This window comes from Pecten maximus, chromosome 4, assembly GCF_902652985.1.
Source record: "Pecten maximus chromosome 4, xPecMax1.1, whole genome shotgun sequence".
In the NCBI taxonomy this organism is placed as follows: Eukaryota; Metazoa; Mollusca; class Bivalvia; order Pectinida; family Pectinidae; genus Pecten; species Pecten maximus.
In genome coordinates this window covers 37,330,686-37,353,602 of record NC_047018.1, presented here as the reverse complement: position 1 = coordinate 37,353,602, position 22,917 = coordinate 37,330,686, and the positions used below count along the sequence as shown (strand labels likewise).

Here is a 22,917-nt window from a genome sequence, read left to right as displayed (position 1 = left end):
TTGAGAATTGACAGGCTTGAAGAATGTATTTTTAGTATTGACTGGCTTGAAGAATGTATTTTGAGAATTTACTGAATTAAAGAATGTATTTTGAGTATTGACTGGATTGAAGAATATATTTTAAGTATTGACTGGATTGAAGAATGTATTATGAGTATTTACTGAATTAAAAGAATGTGTTTTGAGTATTGACTGGATTGAAGAATGTGTTTTGAGTATTGACTGGATTGAAGAATGTAATTTGAGTACTGACAGGCTTGAACAATGTATTTTGAATGTTTTTAACAGTACAAATATTTCGTACCCCAGAAGTAGATACATGTATATAGATATAGAACTGTGTAAAAATGGTTCATTGTATACAGATATCTTTCAATTGATATGAGTTACCAGGGTTTGGGAGCTCTGGGTGCCGAGCCCCCTGAATTGTTTGTTTGTTTGCTGGGTTTGTTTTGAGACGGGGTCTCCTTGTAGTAGTCGGTGACTACCTCACTGAACAACATACAGGAGGCCCATTGCATGCCATCCAGAGCAATCAGGGTAAAGTGTCTTGCACATGGACACAACCATAACAGCATGGACCGGCCCATTTCTCAGCGGCAGGAAACATAAACTGACACGGGTAAAAAGAAAGTTAAAAAATCAGTATAAACAATGTATAATTGCATGTTGAGTATTTTGAATGTTGACAGGCTCGAAGAATGTAGTTTGAATGTTGACAGGCATGTATGTGACTTGGTGTGTGGGAAAACATGGACACTATCTGTATTTGTTCTGTCGTATATGTGATGTGTAGTGTTAAGAGTCCTCTATATATACCATTAAGGTGATGATTGTGTATGACTGGACATTTTTCTTCTGTATGCTAGGGTTCCAGTGTGTGGTTATGACATCACGACACTTCAAAACTGACTTGTGACATGTTTGTGGACACATGTACTCCAGTATAGTTGAAGAGTGAGCACACATGTTGTGTGTTATTTGAAGTGAACAGTTTCTTTCTGACAAAAAATAGGCTTACCCATTCCATGCTGTACAGTGACATAATGTTCTAATGTTCTTCCATGGGTTCCCATTGAACAATAGTTGCAGAGTCTTCTCTGTTGGTCCAAGAACATCATGTTGCCAAATTTTCCCTGAGATTCTATAGTTTTTAGAAACAAGTCAATACTGATATTCCTGGAGGATTTTAGGTCAAGTCCTATATGCTAGTCATTTTTCAACTTGCTGGACTATGTTATCAAGATGTAGAGGATATTGAATGGTTTCCCATTTAATATAACATATGATCTTTCAAGAGTTTGACAGAATATCAATATTTTCAGGAGAAAAATATCAAAATATTCTCTCATACGAGACAGAAGGACTACCAACAGTTCTGTCCTAGCTGTAACATTAGGACTACCAACAGTTCTGTCCCAGCTGTGACATTATGACTACCAACAATTCTGTCCTAGCTGTGACATTAGGACTACCAACAGTTCTGTCCTAGCTATAACATTAGGACTACCAACAGTTCTGTCCTAGCTGTGACATTATGACTACCAACAGTTCTGTCCCAGCTGTAGCATTAGGACTACCAACAGTTCTGTCCTAGCTGTAACATTAGGACTACCAACAGTTCTGTCCCAGCTGTAATATTAGGACTACCAACAGTTCTGTCCCAGCTGTAACATTAGGACTACCAACAGTTCTGTCCTAGCTGTAACATTAGGACTACCAACAGTTCTGTCGTAGTTGTGACATTAGGACTACCAACAGTTCTGTCCCAGCTGTAATATTAGGACTACCAACAGTTCTGTCGTAGTTGTGACATTAGGACTACCAACAGTTCTGTCGTAGTTGTAACATTAGGACTACCAACAGTTCTGTCGTAGTTGTGACATTAGGACTACCAACAGTTCTGTCCCAGCTGTAACATTAGGACTACCAACAGTTCTGTCCCAGCTGTAATATTAGGACTACCAACAGTTCTGTCCCAGCTGTGACATTAGGACTACCAACAGTTCTGTCCTAGCTGTGACATTATGACTACCAACATTTCTGTCCTAGCTGTAACATTAGGACTACCAACAGTTCTGTCCTAGATGTGACATTATGACTACCAACAGTTATGTCCCAGCTGTAACATTAGAACTACCAACAGTTCTGTCCTAGCTGTAACATTAGGACTACCAACAGTTCTGTCCCAGCTGTAACATTAGGACTACCAACAGTTCTGTCCCAGCTGTAACATTAGGACTACCAACAGTTCTGTCCTAGCTGTGACATTAGGACTACCAACAGTTCTGTCCTAGCTGTAATATTAGGACTACCAACAGTTCTGTCCTAGCTGTAACATTAGGACTACCAACAGTTCTGTCCTAGCTGTGACATTAGGACTACCAACAGTTCTGTCCTAGCTGTAACATTTTAGGACTACCAACAGTTCTGTCGTAGCTGTAACATTAGGACTACCAACAGTTCTGTCGTAGTTGTAACATTAGGACTACCAACAGTTCTGTCGTAGTTGTAACATTAGGACTACCAACAGTTCTGTCCTAGCTGTGACATTAGGACTACCAACAGTTCTGTCCTAGCTGTAACATTAGGACTACCAACAGTTCTGTCCTAGCTGTGACATTATGACTACCAACAGTTCTGTCCTAGCTGTGACATTAGGACTACCAACAGTTCTGTCCTAGTTGTAACATTAGGACTACCAACAGTTCTGTCCCAGCTGTAACATTAGGACTACCAACAGTTCTGTCCCAGCTGTAAAATTAGGACTACCAACAGTTCTGTCCCAGCTGTAACATTAGGACTACCAACAGTTCTGTCGTAGTTGTAACATTATGACTACCAGCAGTTCTGTCGTAGTTGTAACATTAGGACTACCAACAGTTCTGTCGTAGTTGTGACATTAGGACTACCAACAGTTCTGTCGTAGTTGTAACATTAGGACTACCAACAGTTCTGTCGTAGTTGTGACATTAGGACTACCAACAGTTCTGTCCCAGCTGTAACATTAGGACTACCAACAGTTCTGTCCCAGCTGTAATATTAGGACTACCAACAGTTCTGTCCCAGCTGTGACATTAGGACTACCAACAGTTCTGTCCTAGCTGTGACATTATGACTACCAACATTTCTGTCCTAGCTGTAACATTAGGACTACCAACAGTTCTGTCCTAGATGTGACATTATGACTACCAACAGTTATGTCCCAGCTGTAACATTAGAACTACCAACAGTTCTGTCCTAGCTGTAACATTAGGACTACCAACAGTTCTGTCCCAGCTGTAACATTAGGACTACCAACAGTTCTGTCCCAGCTGTAACATTAGGACTACCAACAGTTCTGTCCTAGCTGTGACATTAGGACTACCAACAGTTCTGTCCTAGCTGTGACATTAGGACTACCAACAGTTCTGTCCTAGCTGTAATATTAGGACTACCAACAGTTCTGTCCTAGCTGTAACATTAGGACTACCAACAGTTCTGTCCTAGCTGTAATATTAGGACTACAAACAGTTCTGTCCTAGCTGTAACATTAGGACTACCAACAGTTCTATCTTAGCCGTCCTCAATTATAATTATCATTTTACCTACAATTATCATTAAACAGCTGTTTATTTGCAACATGTCAACATGTCATCACATACCATAAACAAAATGGTAAAATTGGATCCTCCTAAAATGTATTTTAAAATGTGGAATGGAAGCATACTTTGGTACTTTGTATCCTTTGAGTATCAAAATTCATCTTTGAACAAAATTATATATAACCCAACAACTTTCTGTGTCTTAATTATGCTTTAATAGGTTTTATTATTAGAACTTCCATTTTAACAAGGAAAGGGTACCATAGACTATTCGAGAATCTTGTTTTTATTCCATAACGCATCGGAGATCACAACCACTCCTGACAGTTCAGGGGAGACAACTGATATCCTCCGTATTCTTGTTTCCCTGTTTAATATGCTAGCTATATCTCAGTTGCTTGGTCTGTGGTATGTTGATACCATTGTAAATACAGAGGAGCCCAATTATTTGCATATCGCTTATTTGAATAAACCGCTTATTTGCATAAATTCTCAGGTCCCGATTTTTTTCTTCTTTATCTTTGTATTTTAATCCCGTGTATAGGCAAATTTTGTGTGTTGATTTTAATAGAGTTTTCTTATAGGGAAATATTCTTCATTGAATTGGCAGCTGAAGTTTTATTTCTCTGTTAAACTAAGAACAGTGTGAGATTTGATTTACAAGGTGTTGATATTTCTAACTTGAAGTTTGCGTGTGGTTGATAAAACATACCTATATACAGTCGAACCCACTTAATTTGAAATCGGATATATTGAAATATCGTTTAATTTGAAGTGAAATAAAATCCCCGTCCAAATGCCTTCTTTGTCTTTGTATTGTTTCATCGGTTATTGAAAGGTGTCAAAGGAGAGCAATCAGAAACAGGATCAGTACGTACTATAGAAGATTTTGTGATGAGCATTGTCAAGAATTTGAAAGATCTTGAATACCAGTCCCTGCTGGATGTACATGAAACCCTTCAAAAAATGAAGCACAGTATGAAATCCAAACATGAACTGAATTACTGGAAAGTGTTACAATGTCTTGGAGAATTATCAGTCGACCGTTTTGTGAGAACTCTAGTCCTTAATGAGAAAGCCTCGTGCAAGTGCCATACATATTCGAACCTGTACTGTCTCGTGCAACTGTTTGTTCAGATGCAGGTTAATGTTGCAGTTATCAAAAGACAGCTGGCATATAAAAGACAGCTGATACCTGTCTTCTTCGACGCACATGTCCGCCCGGATGTATCGGAAACTGTTCTCATGTGTGTCCGCGAACTCAACATAAACAAAAACAAGCAACAGTCGAAGGCTTCTCCCGTCGAACTTAACATTATTTTTAATAAACTGTGAAACTATTATCATTTTGGAACCGATTGTAAATACTAAGTAAAATCAACTATATTGAACAATGGTGTGTTGTTTGACGTAGCGCGGTACTGAAATATGTCGGCAAAAGGCTGGATCCCGGTTATATTGAAAACCGGTTAATTTGAAGTATTTTTCCATTCCCCGAGCATTTCAATATAACCGGTTTGGACTGTATGCTATTGTGTCAATATAACCAAATCATGACAACTTGGTCATTCACAGTTGTGAAAACATCATTATGTACTTTAATAAAACTTCTTGATAGAGTACGTCTTTGTACAATACTGTTGGCTGGTCAGCTAGGGCACACAATATGTCGGTCACTTTTACTTGCCTTCCATCAAGAGTTTGGTTCCCCTATCAGAAGTAAAAAAAAAACTTTATAGGGGTCACGGTCACCTGCCTGAAGTTGCCTTGGTTTTCATTGTGTACTCTGGTTTTCTCCAAAAGTGCGACCATTCATATGCTTCCATTGTGGCCAAAAAAAGTTATGTTGTTTTGCAATCGCTGTAAAATAGTTTCTATTACATGCAAAGAACTGGACCAGAATGGAACTGGCACTTCATGCCTGAATGGTAACAATGTAACAATTGCAGAATCAATTTTCCAACATCAGGGTTGTAATAGCTAATTTTCTGTTTTAATGAATGTCTGAAAATAGTCTATCCCAAAATAGTCGTATAGAAAAATAAAAAATTGCACAGTAATTAAACAGTCGTACAGAAAAATTAAAAAAATTGCTCAGTAATTTCTCAATAATCAAGGACTGCTTATCGTTGTAGGTTGACTTTGAGGAGAGTAGCAGTCAAGGACGATTTGTGGTCAAAACTGGAGTGGACTCAGAACTGGATGAACGTAAGTCTTTATAAACCTTCCTTTGGTAAATTACTTGAATTATGATATTGTCTTATACTGGCGATATACCTACATCACATGAATTATACGATTTCTCTTAGGCACATATGTCTCAATGTTATCACCAGGTAGTCTCCGATCTTTTAAAACCAGGGAACTATAGTCCTCGTCCGCCCATCTGTCCATCTTTCAGTCCATCCACTTAGTTTTCAGCGTTTTTCTCAGACATGCTTCTAGTTATGATGGTGAAAGTTGATCTGCCGTATCTTCAGTATGAGTTGCTACAGATCAAGTTCAAGTTTCAAGGTTTTTGGGTGGTCAATGTCAAGGTCAATTACTATTTTTAATGGGGGCCATTAATGGATATGTATTGGTTCAGCAATACTCTCAGAATGCTTGCTTTACTGGACATAATTTTGGTAACACCTCCTGCGATATCACTATGGAGTACATCAGAATAAATGGAGGTTGAGCATAAATCTATATATTAATATAAGTCTCTGAAAAAATGTTTATCTTTAACATAAACACCAATTGAATACATCTATTTTCTTTGTCAAGCCTAAGGTGCAAATGAAGGAGTCTTGATGAAAGAATGCAATACTCTTTCCTTGACAAACATTTTTTAAATCACTGCTTGTATTAAAGATAGATAAGATCATTTCAAGTACCGTCATGTTGATACTGAATTGATTTAATTTTTTTTTCCACAAGGAAAGAGGACATACAATGGCCTTCCTGATTTCATGACCAAAGTGGCCAAGGAGGAACTCAACAGGCTCAGTGACGAAATCACAGAATGTAATGTCATCTACCTTCCTCAGGTGAGAATATCTACCCACCAACGACTTCAATAACTTGGCGTCAAGAACATTTAGGTTATCAATCTATTTATAAAGTTTAATAAATAACGTTATAACATAGACAAAAAGTGTAAGGAAGTCTTCGGCAGTATGCTTCAATGAGGTAGCACGTATAACATAGACAAAAAGTGTAAGGATGTCTTCAGCAGTATGCTTCAATGAGGTAGCACAAAAAATCGACATCATTTTGGGCACTATCACAAGGAGACAAACGTAAACATACTGCAGCCTCCCAAAACACACACATGCACTACACATCTCAAACACAAGCCGTCCTTAAATGACCATGATGTTGATAGGACCTTAAACAATACCAAACCAAAGGATACATTTAAATGATCTGATATGTCACACACCTGAAGGCTTTTGATATATCAAATTGATAAACTCTTTCAATGAATTCTATATCATATCTGCACTCTGTAAAGTCATCTGTTAAACCTGACTTTACTGACTCAATGTGGGACCGAGCCAATGTGTCGGAAATGACAGTGTGTCGGTAAAGGCAGTGTCATCATGTCAGTGGAGCATGTCAAAATGGATATGGTCGGATGATACAGGAAGTCTGTGGTTGGTAAAGTCATGTTTTTCACTGTATCTGAAGTTATAAAGCTTTGTTAATTAAATAATTATCATTATACCCCACAATTAGTAATGTAAAGGGTAATGATTATATAGTAATGCCCTTGTCTATTCGTTAGTGATAAGCTTGTGTACAAGATATCTTATGTAATCCTGGACTAATTAAGTTCATATTTATACTAGAACATCGACTGGATGAAATTCTACACCTGATCAGATTTTGGTTGTGATTGGTCAAGGTTAATGGTCAAAGGCTGCACTGGACCATTTTGAAACTCAAAAGCCTCTGTACAAGATATCTTATGAATCCTGGACAATTCTTTATTGAGGATGGGGTGGTGGGGGTGTATAGGTATATGAGTTTCTGTACAAATTTGCATTGGTGAGGGGGGTGTAGGGGGTATATCTATATAAGCCCCCATTCACTAAGCTTTTGATTTGTTAAAATGTAAAGAGAGAGATGTTAATTATATCTGAAATAAAATAAACATTTAGAAGATGTTGAGTAAAGAACAGATGTTTAAAATGTATTGATGTATTGACAGCTTGGGTACCTGTTGGCTATCCCGAAGATGGACCGTATGCAGACAGAGGCGGACTATGTCATCCCAGGTCTAGAGTTTATGGTAGGTGATGTTTCATCATGTTAGCCATCCTTAAATTGTGGTAATGGGATTTTACTCGAAAACAAATGTGCCTTGGAGAGTTTAAAATGTTTCTACTGTTGATCAAGTTTTCTTTGCTACTGTGTTCTGTAAGCTGAACTTGTTTGGAGGTAACTCAGTGGTAAATAAAGTAAAAATCCTGTAACAAACTTGTGTATGGCTACAATGGAAGGGAGATAACTCATTAGTATGTGAAGTAAAAGTTCTGTAACAAACCTGTGTATGACTACAGTGGAAGGGAGGTAACTCAGCAGGTGGAACTAAGAATGTTAATTTTCTTGTTCACAGTTTCTATCCAATAGTATGCTTCACTATAAAAGTGCTAGCACCAGAGGTATGGTTTCCAAGTTCATCTCTTCACATTTATATTTCATTTCAATTTGAAAAAAAAAGAGAATAATTTTATTAAAGAACTTTGTTGGATTTGATTATTGTTCTTATTGTTTTGATGTTTGATTTATGATTCCTCATTGTGAATTAAAGTAATAATGATACTTGTTAAAAATATTTCTCTGTGATGAAACACACAGTCTGTATGCTGTGTTAAAGCTTCAATTTTCCTCACAGTCAGTAATTGGTTAGTGATGATTTAATTTACCAGCTTTGTATTGATTGAGGTATGTGTCTGTATGATGAATTTTATTCCACTATAAATTATAGTTCTACCTTAGGTGTATGATGGTATTATTTATCTTATGTATATGTATATAGCTCTTATTCAGGTTTATCATCCATAAGGTATATTTAGTGGTTACAGATTTACGACATGTTAGGAAATACCTGTATCACATGAAAAATGTGCTGTTTATATTTTGGTTCTTTAATCATTTTAAAATTTAAGCTCCCCATAATAATAATGTAAAGCTTACATAAATACAGTGAAACCTGACTTTACCGACACATTGTCTTGGTGCCATACAGTGTCGGTAAAGTCAAGTTTCACCGTATATAAATCCATATCATAGTTCCTTTGGGAAATTCTGTCTGGAGATTATTTTGATAATATTATATCACTTCCATTGCAGAGTTGGACCGGCTGTTGGGGGATACACAGTGTGAAATAACAGGTAAGACTTGTAGTATTAATTAAGACTGTTGTACAGGTAAAACATTAATTAAGACTGTTGTACAGGTAAAACATTAATTAAGACTGTTGTACAGGTAAAAGGTTTATTAACATTGTTGTACAGGTAAAACGTTAATTAAGACTGTTGTACAGGTAAAACATTAATTGACACTTGTACAGGTAAAACATTAATTAACATTGTTGTGCAGGTAAAAGGTTTATTAACATTGTTGTACAGGTAAAACGTTAATTAACACTGTTGTACAGGTAAAACATTAATTGACACTGTTGTACAGGTAAAACATTAATTAACATTGTTGTGCAGGTAAAAGGTTTATTAACATTGTTGTACAGGTAAAACGTTAATTAACACTGTTGTACAGGTAAAACATTAATTGACACTGTTGTACAGGTAAAACATTAATTAACATTGTTGTGCAGGTAAAAGGTTTATTAACATTGTTGTACAGGTAAAACGTTAATTAACACTGTTGTACAGGTAAAACATTAATTGACACTGTTGTACAGGTAAAACATTAATTAACACTGTTGTACAGGTAAAACATTAATTAACACTTGTACAGGTAAAACATTAATCAACACTGTTGTACAGGTAAAACATTAATTAACACTGTTGTACGGGTAAAACATTAATTGATACTGTTGTACAGGTAAACATTAAATAACACTGTTGTACAGGTTAATCATTAATTGATACTGTTGTACAGGTAAAACATTAATTGATACTGTTGTACAGGTAAAACATAAATTGATACTGTTGTACACGTAAAACATTAATTGATACTGTTGTACAGGTAAAACATTAATTGATACTGTTGTACACGTAAAACATTAATTGATACTGTTGTACAGGTAAAACGTTCATTAAAACTGTTGTACAGGTAAAAAATTAATTGATACTGTTGTACAGGTAAAACATTAATTAACACTGTTGTTCAGGTAAAACATTAATTAACACTGTTGTACAGGTAAAAAATTAATTGATACTGTTGTATGGGTAAAACATTAATTAACACTGTTGTACAGGTAAAACTTGTCTTAGTATGAATCTGATCTGTTGCCTGTTTTACAGGTAAAATTTGTGTCATCTTGTGTTTGACCTGAGTGATGATTTTGATTGTGTATTTAGAACTTTGTAAAGACGATGTATTTTACAGACCAAGAGAACAGCATAATGCACAAGCTACAGAACACCATCCTAGAACACTCAAGGGTCCTCATCGATGTAATGGACCTGTGTGCTGAACTCGACTGGTAATACTTACAATGATTGGCAATCAACTTCTTACAAAAAGTACAATATATGTAGTCCAATATTTTTTTATTTTTTTTTTAACTCATTATGCATATATGCTTGGTTGGTAAGGTTGCTTACATTTAAAATATTGTCAGGGAATCTGAGGAAGAAATCATCAAGTTATAAAAGCTGGACAGTTTCCCAAAAATATTTCTTGTATTTTTTACCAAAAATATTTGCAATGGTTTATCATTGATTAATCATTAAGTGTTTGTAATATTTAGTGATTATTGTGATGGAAATGTTTTAAAATTCAGGGTAACAGTTTAGGGATATAAACACCTCTTTAATACAAACATATGTATTGGATGAGGAAGTTTGAGGTATGGACTATGTCAGATACACAGATCTGAAAGATGCTTACTTTAAAAGTATTGTTCATGTTACAATGATATTATAAAAAAAATTCTGAAGTTTTATTATAAAAAAAATTCTGAAGTTGTAATGGTCTACAAAAATTAAAAAGACTATTTACTTTCATTTTCCCACTTGAAATAAACATATTGTTGAATATTCAAATATTGTTGCCACAAATTGTGTTAATACGTTCCTTTGCCTTGTAGTCTGGCTACTCTAGCCCAGTGTGCACGGGAGTACAACTATGTTAGACCCAAACTAGTCCATGATGCTGTCATCGATGTCAAACAAGGGAGGTAAGTGTGTATGATGTTGAAAGTAGCAAAGTGAAATGGAAGTGCGATGTTCTATAAAAATGTTGCCTTCTGGGCACTATGGTCTGATAGTCTTGCCTCGAGATGGAATAATTCCCTCGCCGACAGCTCAGATACTAAATCATCCCTTGACTACACTATCAGACCATAGCGCTCTGAGGTTACGGTACTTTGCTATCCCTCAACAACACTATCAGACCATAGTTCCCTGAGGTTCGGGTACTATACCATCCCTCGACAACACTATCAGACAATAGTGTCCAGAGGCTCGGGTACTATGTCATCCCTCGACAACACTATCAGACAATAGTGTCCAGAGGTCGGGTACTATGCCACCCCTCGACAACACTATCAGACATTAGTTCCCTTAGGCTCGAGTACCATATCATCCCTTGACAACACTATCAGACTATAGTGTCCAGAGGCTCGGGTACTATGCCATCCCTCGACAACACTATCAGACCATAGTGTCCAGAGGCTCGGGTACTATGCCATCCCTCGACAACACTATCAGACTATAGTGTCCAGAGGCTCGGGTACTATGCCATCCCTCGACAACACTATCAGACCATAGTGTCCAGAGGCTCGGGTACTATGCCATCCCTCGACAACACTATCAGACTATAGTGTCCAGAGGCTCGGGTACTATGCCATCCCTCGACAACACTATCAGACTATAGTGTCCAGAGGCTCGGGTACTATGCCATCCCTCGACAACACTATCAGACCATAGTTCCCTGAGGTTCGGGTACTATACCATCCCTCGACAACACTATCAGACTATAGTGTCCAGAGGCTCGGGTACCATACCATCCCTCGACAACACAATCAGACCATAGTGTCCAGAGGCTCGGGTACCATATCATCCCTCGACAACACTATCAGACTATAGTACCCTGAGGCTCGGGTACTATGCCATCCCTCGACAACACTATCAGACATTAGTGTCCAGAGGCTCGGGTACCATATCATCCCTCGACAACACTATCAGACCATAGTGTCCAGAGGCTCGGGTACTATGTCATCCCTCGACAACACTATCAGACATTAGTGCCCTGAGGTTCGGGTACTATGCCATCCCTCGACAACACTATCAGACTATAGTGTCCAGAGGCTCGGGTACCATACCATCCCTCGACAACACAATCAGACCATAGTGTCCAGAGGCTCGGGTACCATATCATCCCTCGACAACACTATCAGACTATAGTACCCTGAGGCTCGGGTACTATGCCATCCCTCGACAACACTATCAGACATTAGTGCCCTGAGGCTCGGGTACCATATCATCCCTCGACAACACTATCAGACCATAGTGTCCTGAGGCTCGACAACACTATCAGACCATAGCGCCCTGAGGTTCGGGTACTATGTCATCCCTCGACAACACTATCAGACATTAGTGCCCTGAGGTTCGGGTACTATGCCATCCCTCGACAACACTATCAGACATTAGTGCCCTGAGGTTCGGGTACTATGCCATCCCTCGACAACACTATCACTATTTATAAATAGAAAATCCAAAATATCAATATTGATGATCAGCTAATATTGATATGATATATTTCATTGTAAGTAATGGCATTATTGTCAATGGATGCCATGTTAGATAGGGTTGTTATAGGTCGTGAGGTATATCAAAAATGTCCTGTGATATAAAACAAATTGATGTGTTCCAGACACCCTCTCCAGGAGCTGTGCTGCACTCCATTTGTTCCTAATGATGTCCTGAGTAGTGGAGAGAACGGCAAGATCAAAATCCTTACTGGTCCTAATGCTTCTGGGAAAAGTGTCTACCTCAGACAGGTGACGGACTACTTAAAACAAACTCAGACAGGTGACGGATTACTTAAAACAAACAAGTGTTTATCTCAGACAGGTGACGGATTACTTAAAACAAACAAGTGTTTATCTCGGACAGGTGACTGATTACTTAAAACAAACAAGTGTTTATCTCAGACAGGTGATGGATTACTTAAAACAAACACAGACAGGTGACGGATTACTTAAAACAAACAAGTGTTTATCTCAGTCAGGTGACGGATTACTAAAACAAACAAGCGTATTTATCTCAGACAGGTGACGGATTACTAAAACAAACAAGTGTTTATCTCAGACTGGTGACAGATTACTTAAAACAAACAAGTGTTTATCTCAGACAGGTGAGACAGGTGACGGATTACTTAAAACAAACAAAAGTATTTATCTCAGACAGGTGACGGATTACTTAAAACAAACAAGTGTTTATCTCAGACAGGTGACGGATTACTTAAACAAACAGAAGTATTTATCTCAGACAGGTGACGGATTACTTAAAACAAACAAGTGTTTATCTCAGACAGGTGACTGATTACTTAAAACAAACAAGTGTTTATCTCAGACAGGTGACAGATTACTTTAAAACAAACAAAAGTGTTTACCTCAGACAGGTGACAGATTACTTAAAACAAACAAAAGTGTTTATCTCAGACAGGTGACGGATTACTTAAAACAAACAAGTGTTTACCTCAGACAGGTGACAGATTACTTAAAACAAACAAAAGTGTTTATCTCAGACAGGTGACGGATAACTTAAACAAACAAGTGTTTATCTCAGACAGGTGACGGATTACTTAAAACAAACAAAAGTGTTTATCTCAGACAGGTGACTGATTACTTAAAACAAACAAGTGTTTATCTCAGACAGGTGACGGATTACTTAAAACAAACAAGTGTCTACCTCAGACAGGTGATGGATTACTTAAAACAAACAAGTGTTTATCTCAGACAGGTGACTGATTACTTAAAACAAACAAAAGGATCTATCTCAGACAGGTGACTGATTACTTAAAACAAACAAGTGTTTATCTCAGACAGGTGACGGATTACTTAAAACAAGCAAGTGTTTATCTCAGACAGGTGACGGATTACTTAAAACAAACAAGTGTTTATCTCAGACAGGTGACGGATTACTTAAAACAAACAAAAGTATTTATCTCAGACAGGTGACAGATTACTTAAAACAAACAAAAGTGTTTATATCAGACAGGTGACGGATTACTTAAAACAAACAAAAGTATTTATCTCAGACAGGTGACTGATTACTTAAAACAAACAAAAGTGTTTATCTCGAACCAAATTCCAAAACGTCGCAGGTGTTCAATAGTTTGCATGTGAACGTGTAATAGTCATTTTAGCTGTGCAATAGTTCAAAATATGTAGCTTGTGTGTATAGTTAAGGAAAATCAAACACATTATGTAATAAAACACTCTATGGTATTCAACAGTATTGTTCTGCTGTGTGGTACATGTACATGTTGTTTTCTCACATAGGAAATGTAAATATGATTTTTAAAAAGTTTCTTTCCTGTTAGGTGTTTATATGTGGTACTTAATGTTTTATGTAGATTCAGTACCATGTTATCATTCTATGTCGGGTTTTAGGTGGGAATGATTGCATATCTGGCCCATATTGGCAGCTTTGTCCCAGCAGAACAAGCTACTATTGGAATGTTTGACAGGATTTTCACACGCATACACTCTCTGGAAAGTGTCTCCGTTGGTCTCTCCACCTTTATGATCGACATCAATCAGGTAATTTTGTCAACAATTTAACCTCATATCCTAGTGGAAAGACTAAGATGAAGTTACTGAAGGGAGGCAACTCTTATATTTTTGAAAATAGTCTGGAAGTATTATGAATTGTCTGTGTAGTAATATGAAATTTTCATTTTGATGTGTTATGTTACAGATGACGGAGAGTTTGAGGAATGCCACTGATAAGTCCCTGGTTCTGGTGGACGAGTTTGGCAAGGGTACATCTATGGTCAGTATCACGGTTGTGGCAGACTGTCTTCTCATGAAGCACTTACTGTACTAAGATATTGTTCCATAACTCCAATGTTGCCCTTGAGAGAGTCTGTCTCAGATCTGAAATATATTTGAGATCTTAATAGTACCTTGAGTAAATAACACTTTTCGAGATTAGTTTGAACTTTATGAACTTTTTGTGATACTAGTATACATATATATCATGATTCATACGATGACAATGCTGTCATGCTCTTGCCTAGAAAAAACGAAACTGTCCTGAGGGTACATCTTGGCTAGCCAAGGCTTTTGATTGCATTACACTCCACGAACCCTTGGCTGATATAGTCGTGTTCAAACAGTCGCGCCCTGGAATCCCAGGGCATTCAGTCAAATTATGTCTTACATTCAGGCTTGGTACACAAAAATTACGGCGCCAGTACAGAGCTACCATGCCGACTATGTCATGGCATTTTACCTAAAAACAGACACATAAGTATTTGGTGAAAACATTCGAAATGCTCAATCAGTTGATACCTGATCAAAATTACCAAGCCTCTTTATGTGTTTGTAAACATCACTGTAATGCTTGTATTGATCGGGTGTAAATTTCATGTGTGAAAGGAGGTAATTTCAAATCACCACAAGAGGGTCAGAGCTGACGGCTATAATTATGTACCAAGTGTTCGTGGATTGTAACGCAATCAGAGGCCTTGGCTAGCGAAGATGTAAATGTAATGTGTGTCCTATATCTTTAGGACACATTGATAAAGGAGTGTCGTATATCTTTAGGACACACAGATATAAGAGTGTCATATATCTTTGAAACAATATATTTCCCGTTGTATATCAACAATTTATATTTAAGTTGATTTAGCCAAACCTGGTGAAATGCGGTTGGTTGTAGAGCCATACAACTGTCTGACATCATGTCATATTCCTGGGAAATTATGGACATTAAATCGTAAGGATATTTTACTTTCAGACAGATGGACTGTCTCTACTGTGTTCCAGCATCATGTACTGGGATGATATGAAGGGGGCGTGTCCCCATGTGGTGGTGTCAACTCATTTCCACAGCATGGTCCACCAACACCTACTGCCGCTCTCCCCGAATATAAAGTACCTGGTGAGTAGGGCACATGTCCCTGACATTAAGTACCTGGTGAGTAGGACCAGGGACACGTCCCTGACATTAAGTACCTGGGGCCAGTAACTAGAATATTGTTCTTAAGTTGGGAAATAAGGGAACGATAAGATGATGCAAAGATTTTGTTAAGAGCGTAACTGGAAACCCCTCTTAGCACGCCCTTAACGCACACTTAAGGTAATCTTTGTTAAGGGTGATACTTTGCTAAGGATGAAATATTTCCGGAGTTCGTACCTAGGCTCTTTGACTACTTTCTCCAAAAATCACAGAAACGCTTTAATAGCATGCAGAAAAACACATAAAAAATCAAGCTTCCTTGTGACTCCACTTTCGTTTTAACTTGAGAACATCATGGCTTCAAATACGACAAAGAGGGCTCGGAAACCAAATTTTACACAACCGGAGTTGGAGATACTTGTAGATGAAGTGAGTAAAAATAGAAACATCCTTATGGGGAAGTTCAGTGACACTGTCACAAATGAGAAGAAAAAGAAAATATGGGGACACATAACAGTTAAGATCAACTCATCATCGCACTCGTCACGAGAAGTGGACGATGTGAAAAAGAAATGGCAGGACTGGTCCAGCATTGTTAAAGGGAAGGCATCTGGAAGGGGTTTTCTCAAACTTCATGCATAGGTTTACCTTGGTTTAGTTTCGTCTCTTTGATTTTAGGTCCGACTCAGAAACAAAATTGCAGATAGATGGCCATACTAGTATTTGATTTTGACTATTTCTGGTTTACAGAAAGTTTAGATTTCTCACAATAGCTAAATTACTCATTATGTCATTAAGATAAGATCCGCTGTATACAAAACGAATAAAGATCGCCAAGATCCCTCTTGGATCTCTTTTCAAGAGATATGATGATAGATGAAAAGTACCGGAGGGATATTCCTCAAATTTCACATGTAGGTTTCCCTTGGTCCCTACTTGTGTCATGCTAATATTGAGACTGATCAGAAAAGAAAATGGCCGACAGACAGTCATCTTCGATTTTGATGGCGGGCGCAAAGATCTGTCTGGGATCTCTTGCATTGTTTTATAACAATGTATGTACATGAAGAATCAAAACCCAAACATTGCTACATACATCTTTATCTTTATGCTTTGAAGAATATGTTGAAACAGGAAGTTCTATTTGTAGCATTAACATTACTAATTTTGTTGTTGAAAACAATAAATGTTAAACAACCGTTTCTTTGATTTTCATTTTGAGTAAGACATTAAAGTTAATCAATGTTTGTAAAGACACTTGCTATGACGCTTTCTCTACCTCTGACGCCTGGCAAGGAATCATTCATCTGGGAGTTTGACAAGGTGTCTTCATTTCGATTGTCATCCTTGTCATCCTCGTCATCAGGCAGCAGATCTTCACAAGGAAGCCTTTTGTCAATGCAGATGTTGTGCAGCACTGCTGTTGTCATAATAACACGGACTGATCTTACAGGGGACAAAGTAATACCTTTGTGGAGACATCTAAATCGCATTTTCCAAATACCGAAGGTTCTCTCTATTACACAGCGAGTTGCACGGTGAGCTACATTGTACCTCCGATCACCGGGTGTTGCTGGTGCTTATTTCGGTGTCATTAACCAAGGTCTGAGACCATAGCCACTGTCTCCGAGCAGATAACCGTTAGATATTTGACCAGACTCGAAAGCAGCGCAAACTCCACAGTTGTTCCAGATGTGGGAATCGTGCGTTGATCCGGGCCACTTTGCCACGATATTGAGAAATCTGTAGTTTGAATCGCAAATTCCCTGTATGTTCAGTGCGTGAAACCCTTTCCTACAAACATATAGGTGTTCTTCCTCTGATGGAGTATGGATGGGTATTAAACTTCCATCTACAGCTCCAAGGACATTAGGAAACGCTCGAATCGCAAAGAAATCCTGTTTAATCTTAGCTTGCTCCCTGTTAGTTAAGGGGAATTTTATGTACGACCTAACATGGTTTGATAGAATGAGTGACACATCCCTGATGGCACGAGAAACAGTCATCTTACTAACACCATGGGCATCTCCTATAACTGACATGTAACTTCCGCTAGCATAATATCGCAAGGCAATCATTGCTTGCAAAGAAACCGGGAGAGCCATATTCCTTTTAGTTGTCCTTATCAGATTATTTTGAAGCAAACCACACAATTCATAGATGCTCTCCCTGTCCAGACGATAATCGTTAATAATTGCTTGGTCGCTTAGAAAGTCTAGCGGATTTTGGCGATCTCTGAACAATCTGTGAGGAATGGCTTCATCACCATCCAACAGCACATGTAAATTCATCAAAATCAAAGCCATGTTTCTTGTCCGATATAACGCACTAAGTGGATGTAAGGGGCGGTCATATGCACCCTTAGCCTAAGATAGACTTTTTCCAGTAAGTATAGCATCTGGTTACACTCTTAAATGCTAAAGAGAGGTTTAAGAGTGTCTTACGACCACCTTAGAGTTTAAGGGTGCTTCAAGTTACCGGAGTAAAATAAGGGCGTGCTAAGAGGACGCTAAGAGGATATGTACAGTTAATCTTAAAATTTACGGTTATACTTGGGTAAGATACCTTCTAGTTACACCCTTAGGACTTAAGACAAGGATAAGATGATCTTAAGGCCTAAGATAGCTTCTAGTTACTGGCCCCTGGTGAGTAGGACCAGGGACACGTCCCTGACATTAAGTACCTGGTGAGTAGGACCAGGGACACGTCCCTGACATTAAGTACCTGGTAAGTAGGACCAGGGACACGTCCCTGACATTAAGTACCTGGTAAGTAGGACCAGGGACATGTCCCTGACATTAAGTACCTGGTAAGTAGGACCAGGGACACGTCCCTGACATTAAGTACCTGTAAGTAGGACCAGGGACATGTCCCTGACATTAAGTACCTGGAAAGTAGGACCAGGGACACGTCCCTGACATTAAGTACCTGGTGAATAGGACCAGGCACATCTCCCTGACATTAAGTACCTGGTAAGTAGGACCAGGCACATCTCCCTGACGTTAAGTACCTGTAAGTAGGACCAGGGACATGTCCCTGACATTAAGTACCTGGTAAGTAGGACCAGGGACACGTCCCTGACATTAAGTACCTGGTAAGTAGGACCAGGGACACGTCCCTGACATTAAGTACCTGTAAGTAGGACCAGGGACATGTCCCTGACATTAAGTACCTGTAAGTAGGACCAGGAACATCTCCCTGACATTAAGTACCTGGTAAGTAGGACCAGGGACATGTCCCTGACATTAAGTACCTGGTGAGTAGGACCAGGGACACGTCCCTGACATTAAGTACCTGGTGAGTAGGACCAGGGACACGTCCCTGACATTAAGTACCTGGTGAGTAGGGCACATGTCCCTGACATTAAATACCTGGTGAGTAGGACCAGGGACACGTCCCTGAAATTAAATACCTGGTGAGTAGGAACAGGGACATGTCCCCAAATATAAAGTACCTGGTAAGTAGGGCAAAGGACACGCCCCTTACATCAAGTACCTGATAATTAGGTAAAAATACCAATTAGGGGGTGTCAAATGGGAAGGATGATTATTTGTCAATAAAACAATACCAGGTAAGCTCTAATTTTACTTGGGGATGATAAGATCGGAATCAAATTGGAATATTGTGATAGAACTTATGTACATATTTTGGTATGCTGACCTGTTGTTTGTAGACTATGGACACAATACATGATGAGGAAGAGTTACTCTTCCTGTATCAACTCAAGGAGGGTCACACGAGCTCCAGCTATGCCAGCTACATCGCCAGCAAATCTGGTCTGCCTGAGGAGATTGTCAAACGAGGCGTGGAGGTAACTTAAGTTTCCCGACAATAAATCATATGGGATATAACTAACTATTTATCAAAACTTTTAAAAATTTCATATCTATGTTTAAAACGCTGCCCCCATTGCATGATCGTAAGAGGTGACTAAATTTGGGATCTTATTTTTTCTCTTCTTTCTAAATAATTTTCTTCTTCGTTATTTCTCCCTTGAAACGACCTCACTTTTGGCCTTTGGTAGCTGCTACTACTGCCTAACACTCAGCATTTGGGGAATGGGATGACTGGTTCATCCTTTGTAAGTATTATGTGACTGGGTGAGATAGACTGATGGAAGTTTTTCGCAATACGCTTCATTGAGATAGCACGATAAAATTGACATCATTTTCATGCTACCACAAGGAGAAAAACACGAACATACCACAGCCTCCCCAAACATCTACACATACACTACACACATGTATCTTTTACAGAGGAGAGGCTGTCCTTAAATTAAGACCATAGCTATTAATAGGATGATAAACCATACAAACCGAAATATCTCGAAATTCCAGGGTTGCTTTGAGATATGTCTACCAATTAAGATTTTAATGGTGACTTAAACTAGTAGGTACATCAGATTGATCTCCCATCTACCAGGCTATTGTTTATCTGTATACCATTGTGAAAGTCTCTTACCTGTCTCCAGGTGTGTGAGCTGATCAAAGACAACAAACCTGTACACAGAGTGGACAGTCCTGGTGTCGATGTCCAGTATAAACGGTCAGTCAAGTTCAGAGGTGTATCAAACATTATAAATATTATGTTATGTAAATTTAACCCCACCAAAAATCTTCAGAGATTGAACAGGATTTGAAGAAAATAATATCAAAACCAATAATGTGAGGTGTCTGGAAAAAAAAGAAATGGGAAATTTCATTCATTCAGTTTTGCTATCTGCTTTAATACATTTTTTTTGTATATGGCTTCTGATTTTGTTAAAGATTTGAAACTTCAACCCGTATTCTATCAAAGACTAGATGTTGACAGGAAATGATCACTATAATATAGGAGTTGCATCCCTCTATCTGTATCTACACCACATAAAGCAGTTTTGTAACATCATTCTAACATCAATATTGTTTTGTATTGTTATAGATGTGAAAACATTGTGAACAAGTTCCTGGAGCTTGACCTTGATACAGACGACCTTCAAGCATTTCTCCGAGATGTTGTACTTCCAGCTTCTCAGGGACTCCTCTGATACATCAGTACATATGACAGACATTCCCGAGTCATTCTGATACATCAGTACATATGACGGACATTCCCGAGTCATTCTCATACATCAGTACCAAACATTCCCACAACCTACTGTATAACATAAAATGTTTGTGGGTACTTTCGTTCATGGTTTAGAGCATTCAAATTATTTTCAGGGTACTGACTTTTGTGGTTAGTCCATACAACAATAATATAACAATAATACATACAACATTCGTATTTATATATATTTGTAGTTCCATAGCAACCAAGAAAACAACAAAAGTTTATACACATGCAACAAATGTTTCATGTTAAGCCGTTGATAATGATGAAGAGTTTTAATATGTATGTTTTTTAATGAATTTATCCACAGGGGCAGGTAGCGAATTGCCAATCTTGACCTAGTAGGTAAACATACATAGCTAAAAAACAAATATTCATCAAATCCATGTATTGCAGGTATGGACATGTGCAGGAAGCCTTACTCTTCAGATTGATATCAAGCTTTGGACATTGGGATCAAATTGGCAGTGATAATCCAACTTGCAATCCTGTCAAACAGTTTCAAAAATTATTCGAAATATTTTTGAAAGTGTGTTGGTTAAAAACAATGTGGATTAATACTGTTCATTAGTTATACATGCTTTGGGGTTCTGTTATTTTAGATGTGATCTGGGTCAAGCCACCCTTAACTACATCAAGATTGTCAACACTGTTTTAACAGATGGGAAGTTGACTTATCGCTGTCAACGTGATGCCACAGTAGAAAGGTATCAGTTTGAAGAGTTAGGCTCTCTACACATATCAGTACCTGAATTACATGGTTACATTGATGTGAGTGATATTTTTTGAGTTAGGAGTTTCGAAATAAAGGTCCTGCTGCCACAAGGAAAATCTGGTTGTATCCCTTTTATTGTTTACTTACTATATTAAGGTCATCAGTTCCCTACCAGCCCCTGCATGAAAACCGTTGTATGCTAATAAGCCCACCCCTATCTACTATGCAACATGAAATTCCTGTGCATAAACTTTCATTGTTGTGGTTGCTATTATAAAAACAAAGAATATTGGTTTTTTTTTCTTTTTTTTAAGGTACAAAATACTTTAATTTCCCAGACCTTTATGCATGAAGACCACTGCCAAGGTTGGGACCCTGGGATCAGTGTCCGAACAAATAGGACCTCATGGAAGAGGGCTCTCATTCTACATACAATATTGTACAATGTACCATTCATTCATCCATTCATTCATTATTCATCCATTCATTCATTTATTTTGAAATTATTTATTCATTCTGTAATTCACGTAATTCATTCATTATATAAATCATACTCGTCCTATACTGCATTCATCACTCATTCATTCTATACCTCCTTCATTTATCCACTCAGTTATATCTCTTACATAAACAAATTTCATATTAAAAATATAATATAAATAAATGAAAATCTGTGGCAAAGTACAACTGGTTCGGATTGGTTCCCCCCTGGCATCGGCCCTCAGTCGCTTGAGTATGAGGCTAAAACTTAAAAGTCACTTTTGTAACCTGTTAGTATATTCATTAAGTGGATATGTATAAAATATGATTTACTTGAAAGTATGCCCACACAGAAGTATTAATGCCACTAAACTAATGGCAAATATGATTTTTTTTATTTGAGAATAAACAGGTACAAAGTGTTTAAAAAACATAAAGGGAGAGTACTCTTACATGATTTACAATTTAATTATTTAATATTTCAACAAATGATCCCCACTTTTCCTGACATGCCTGATTTCTGTTTTGTTTTGCTGCAATATATTTCTCTAATTTGCATATCTGAAATGATGGATGGGTGTTCCACTTACCGGGTACTTGCATAAATATGGTATCTTAGTAATAACAAAAAGTGATTCAACCTTTGCTTAAATCTTATATTTCCAAATATAACATCAGTTATACTTAAGGTTAAGTTATTTTCAACATCATCGTTCTCACAATACCACACATTAAATT

At 37.9% G+C, this 22,917-nt stretch overlaps 1 protein-coding gene across 1 annotated transcript in view; it reads left to right on the top strand.

Moving 5' to 3' along the window:
* The window catches only part of LOC117325997 (mutS protein homolog 5-like), a 65,818-nt gene extending 43,833 nt beyond the window's left edge, over positions 1-21,985 (top strand). Inside the window, exons 15-28 of the mRNA XM_033882548.1 lie at positions 5,720-5,792; positions 6,507-6,616; positions 7,783-7,863; positions 8,191-8,236; positions 8,928-8,969; positions 10,147-10,243; positions 10,850-10,939; positions 12,637-12,763; positions 14,381-14,530; positions 14,688-14,762; positions 15,732-15,875; positions 19,567-19,704; positions 20,365-20,438; positions 20,814-21,985. Of these exons, the coding sequence (XP_033738439.1) occupies positions 5,720-5,792; positions 6,507-6,616; positions 7,783-7,863; positions 8,191-8,236; positions 8,928-8,969; positions 10,147-10,243; positions 10,850-10,939; positions 12,637-12,763; positions 14,381-14,530; positions 14,688-14,762; positions 15,732-15,875; positions 19,567-19,704; positions 20,365-20,438; positions 20,814-20,919 (1,353 nt within the window). The 3' untranslated portion in view covers positions 20,920-21,985. The remainder of the gene's footprint in view (positions 1-5,719; positions 5,793-6,506; positions 6,617-7,782; positions 7,864-8,190; positions 8,237-8,927; positions 8,970-10,146; positions 10,244-10,849; positions 10,940-12,636; positions 12,764-14,380; positions 14,531-14,687; positions 14,763-15,731; positions 15,876-19,566; positions 19,705-20,364; positions 20,439-20,813) is intronic.
* Positions 21,986-22,917: the final 932 nt, after the last annotated feature.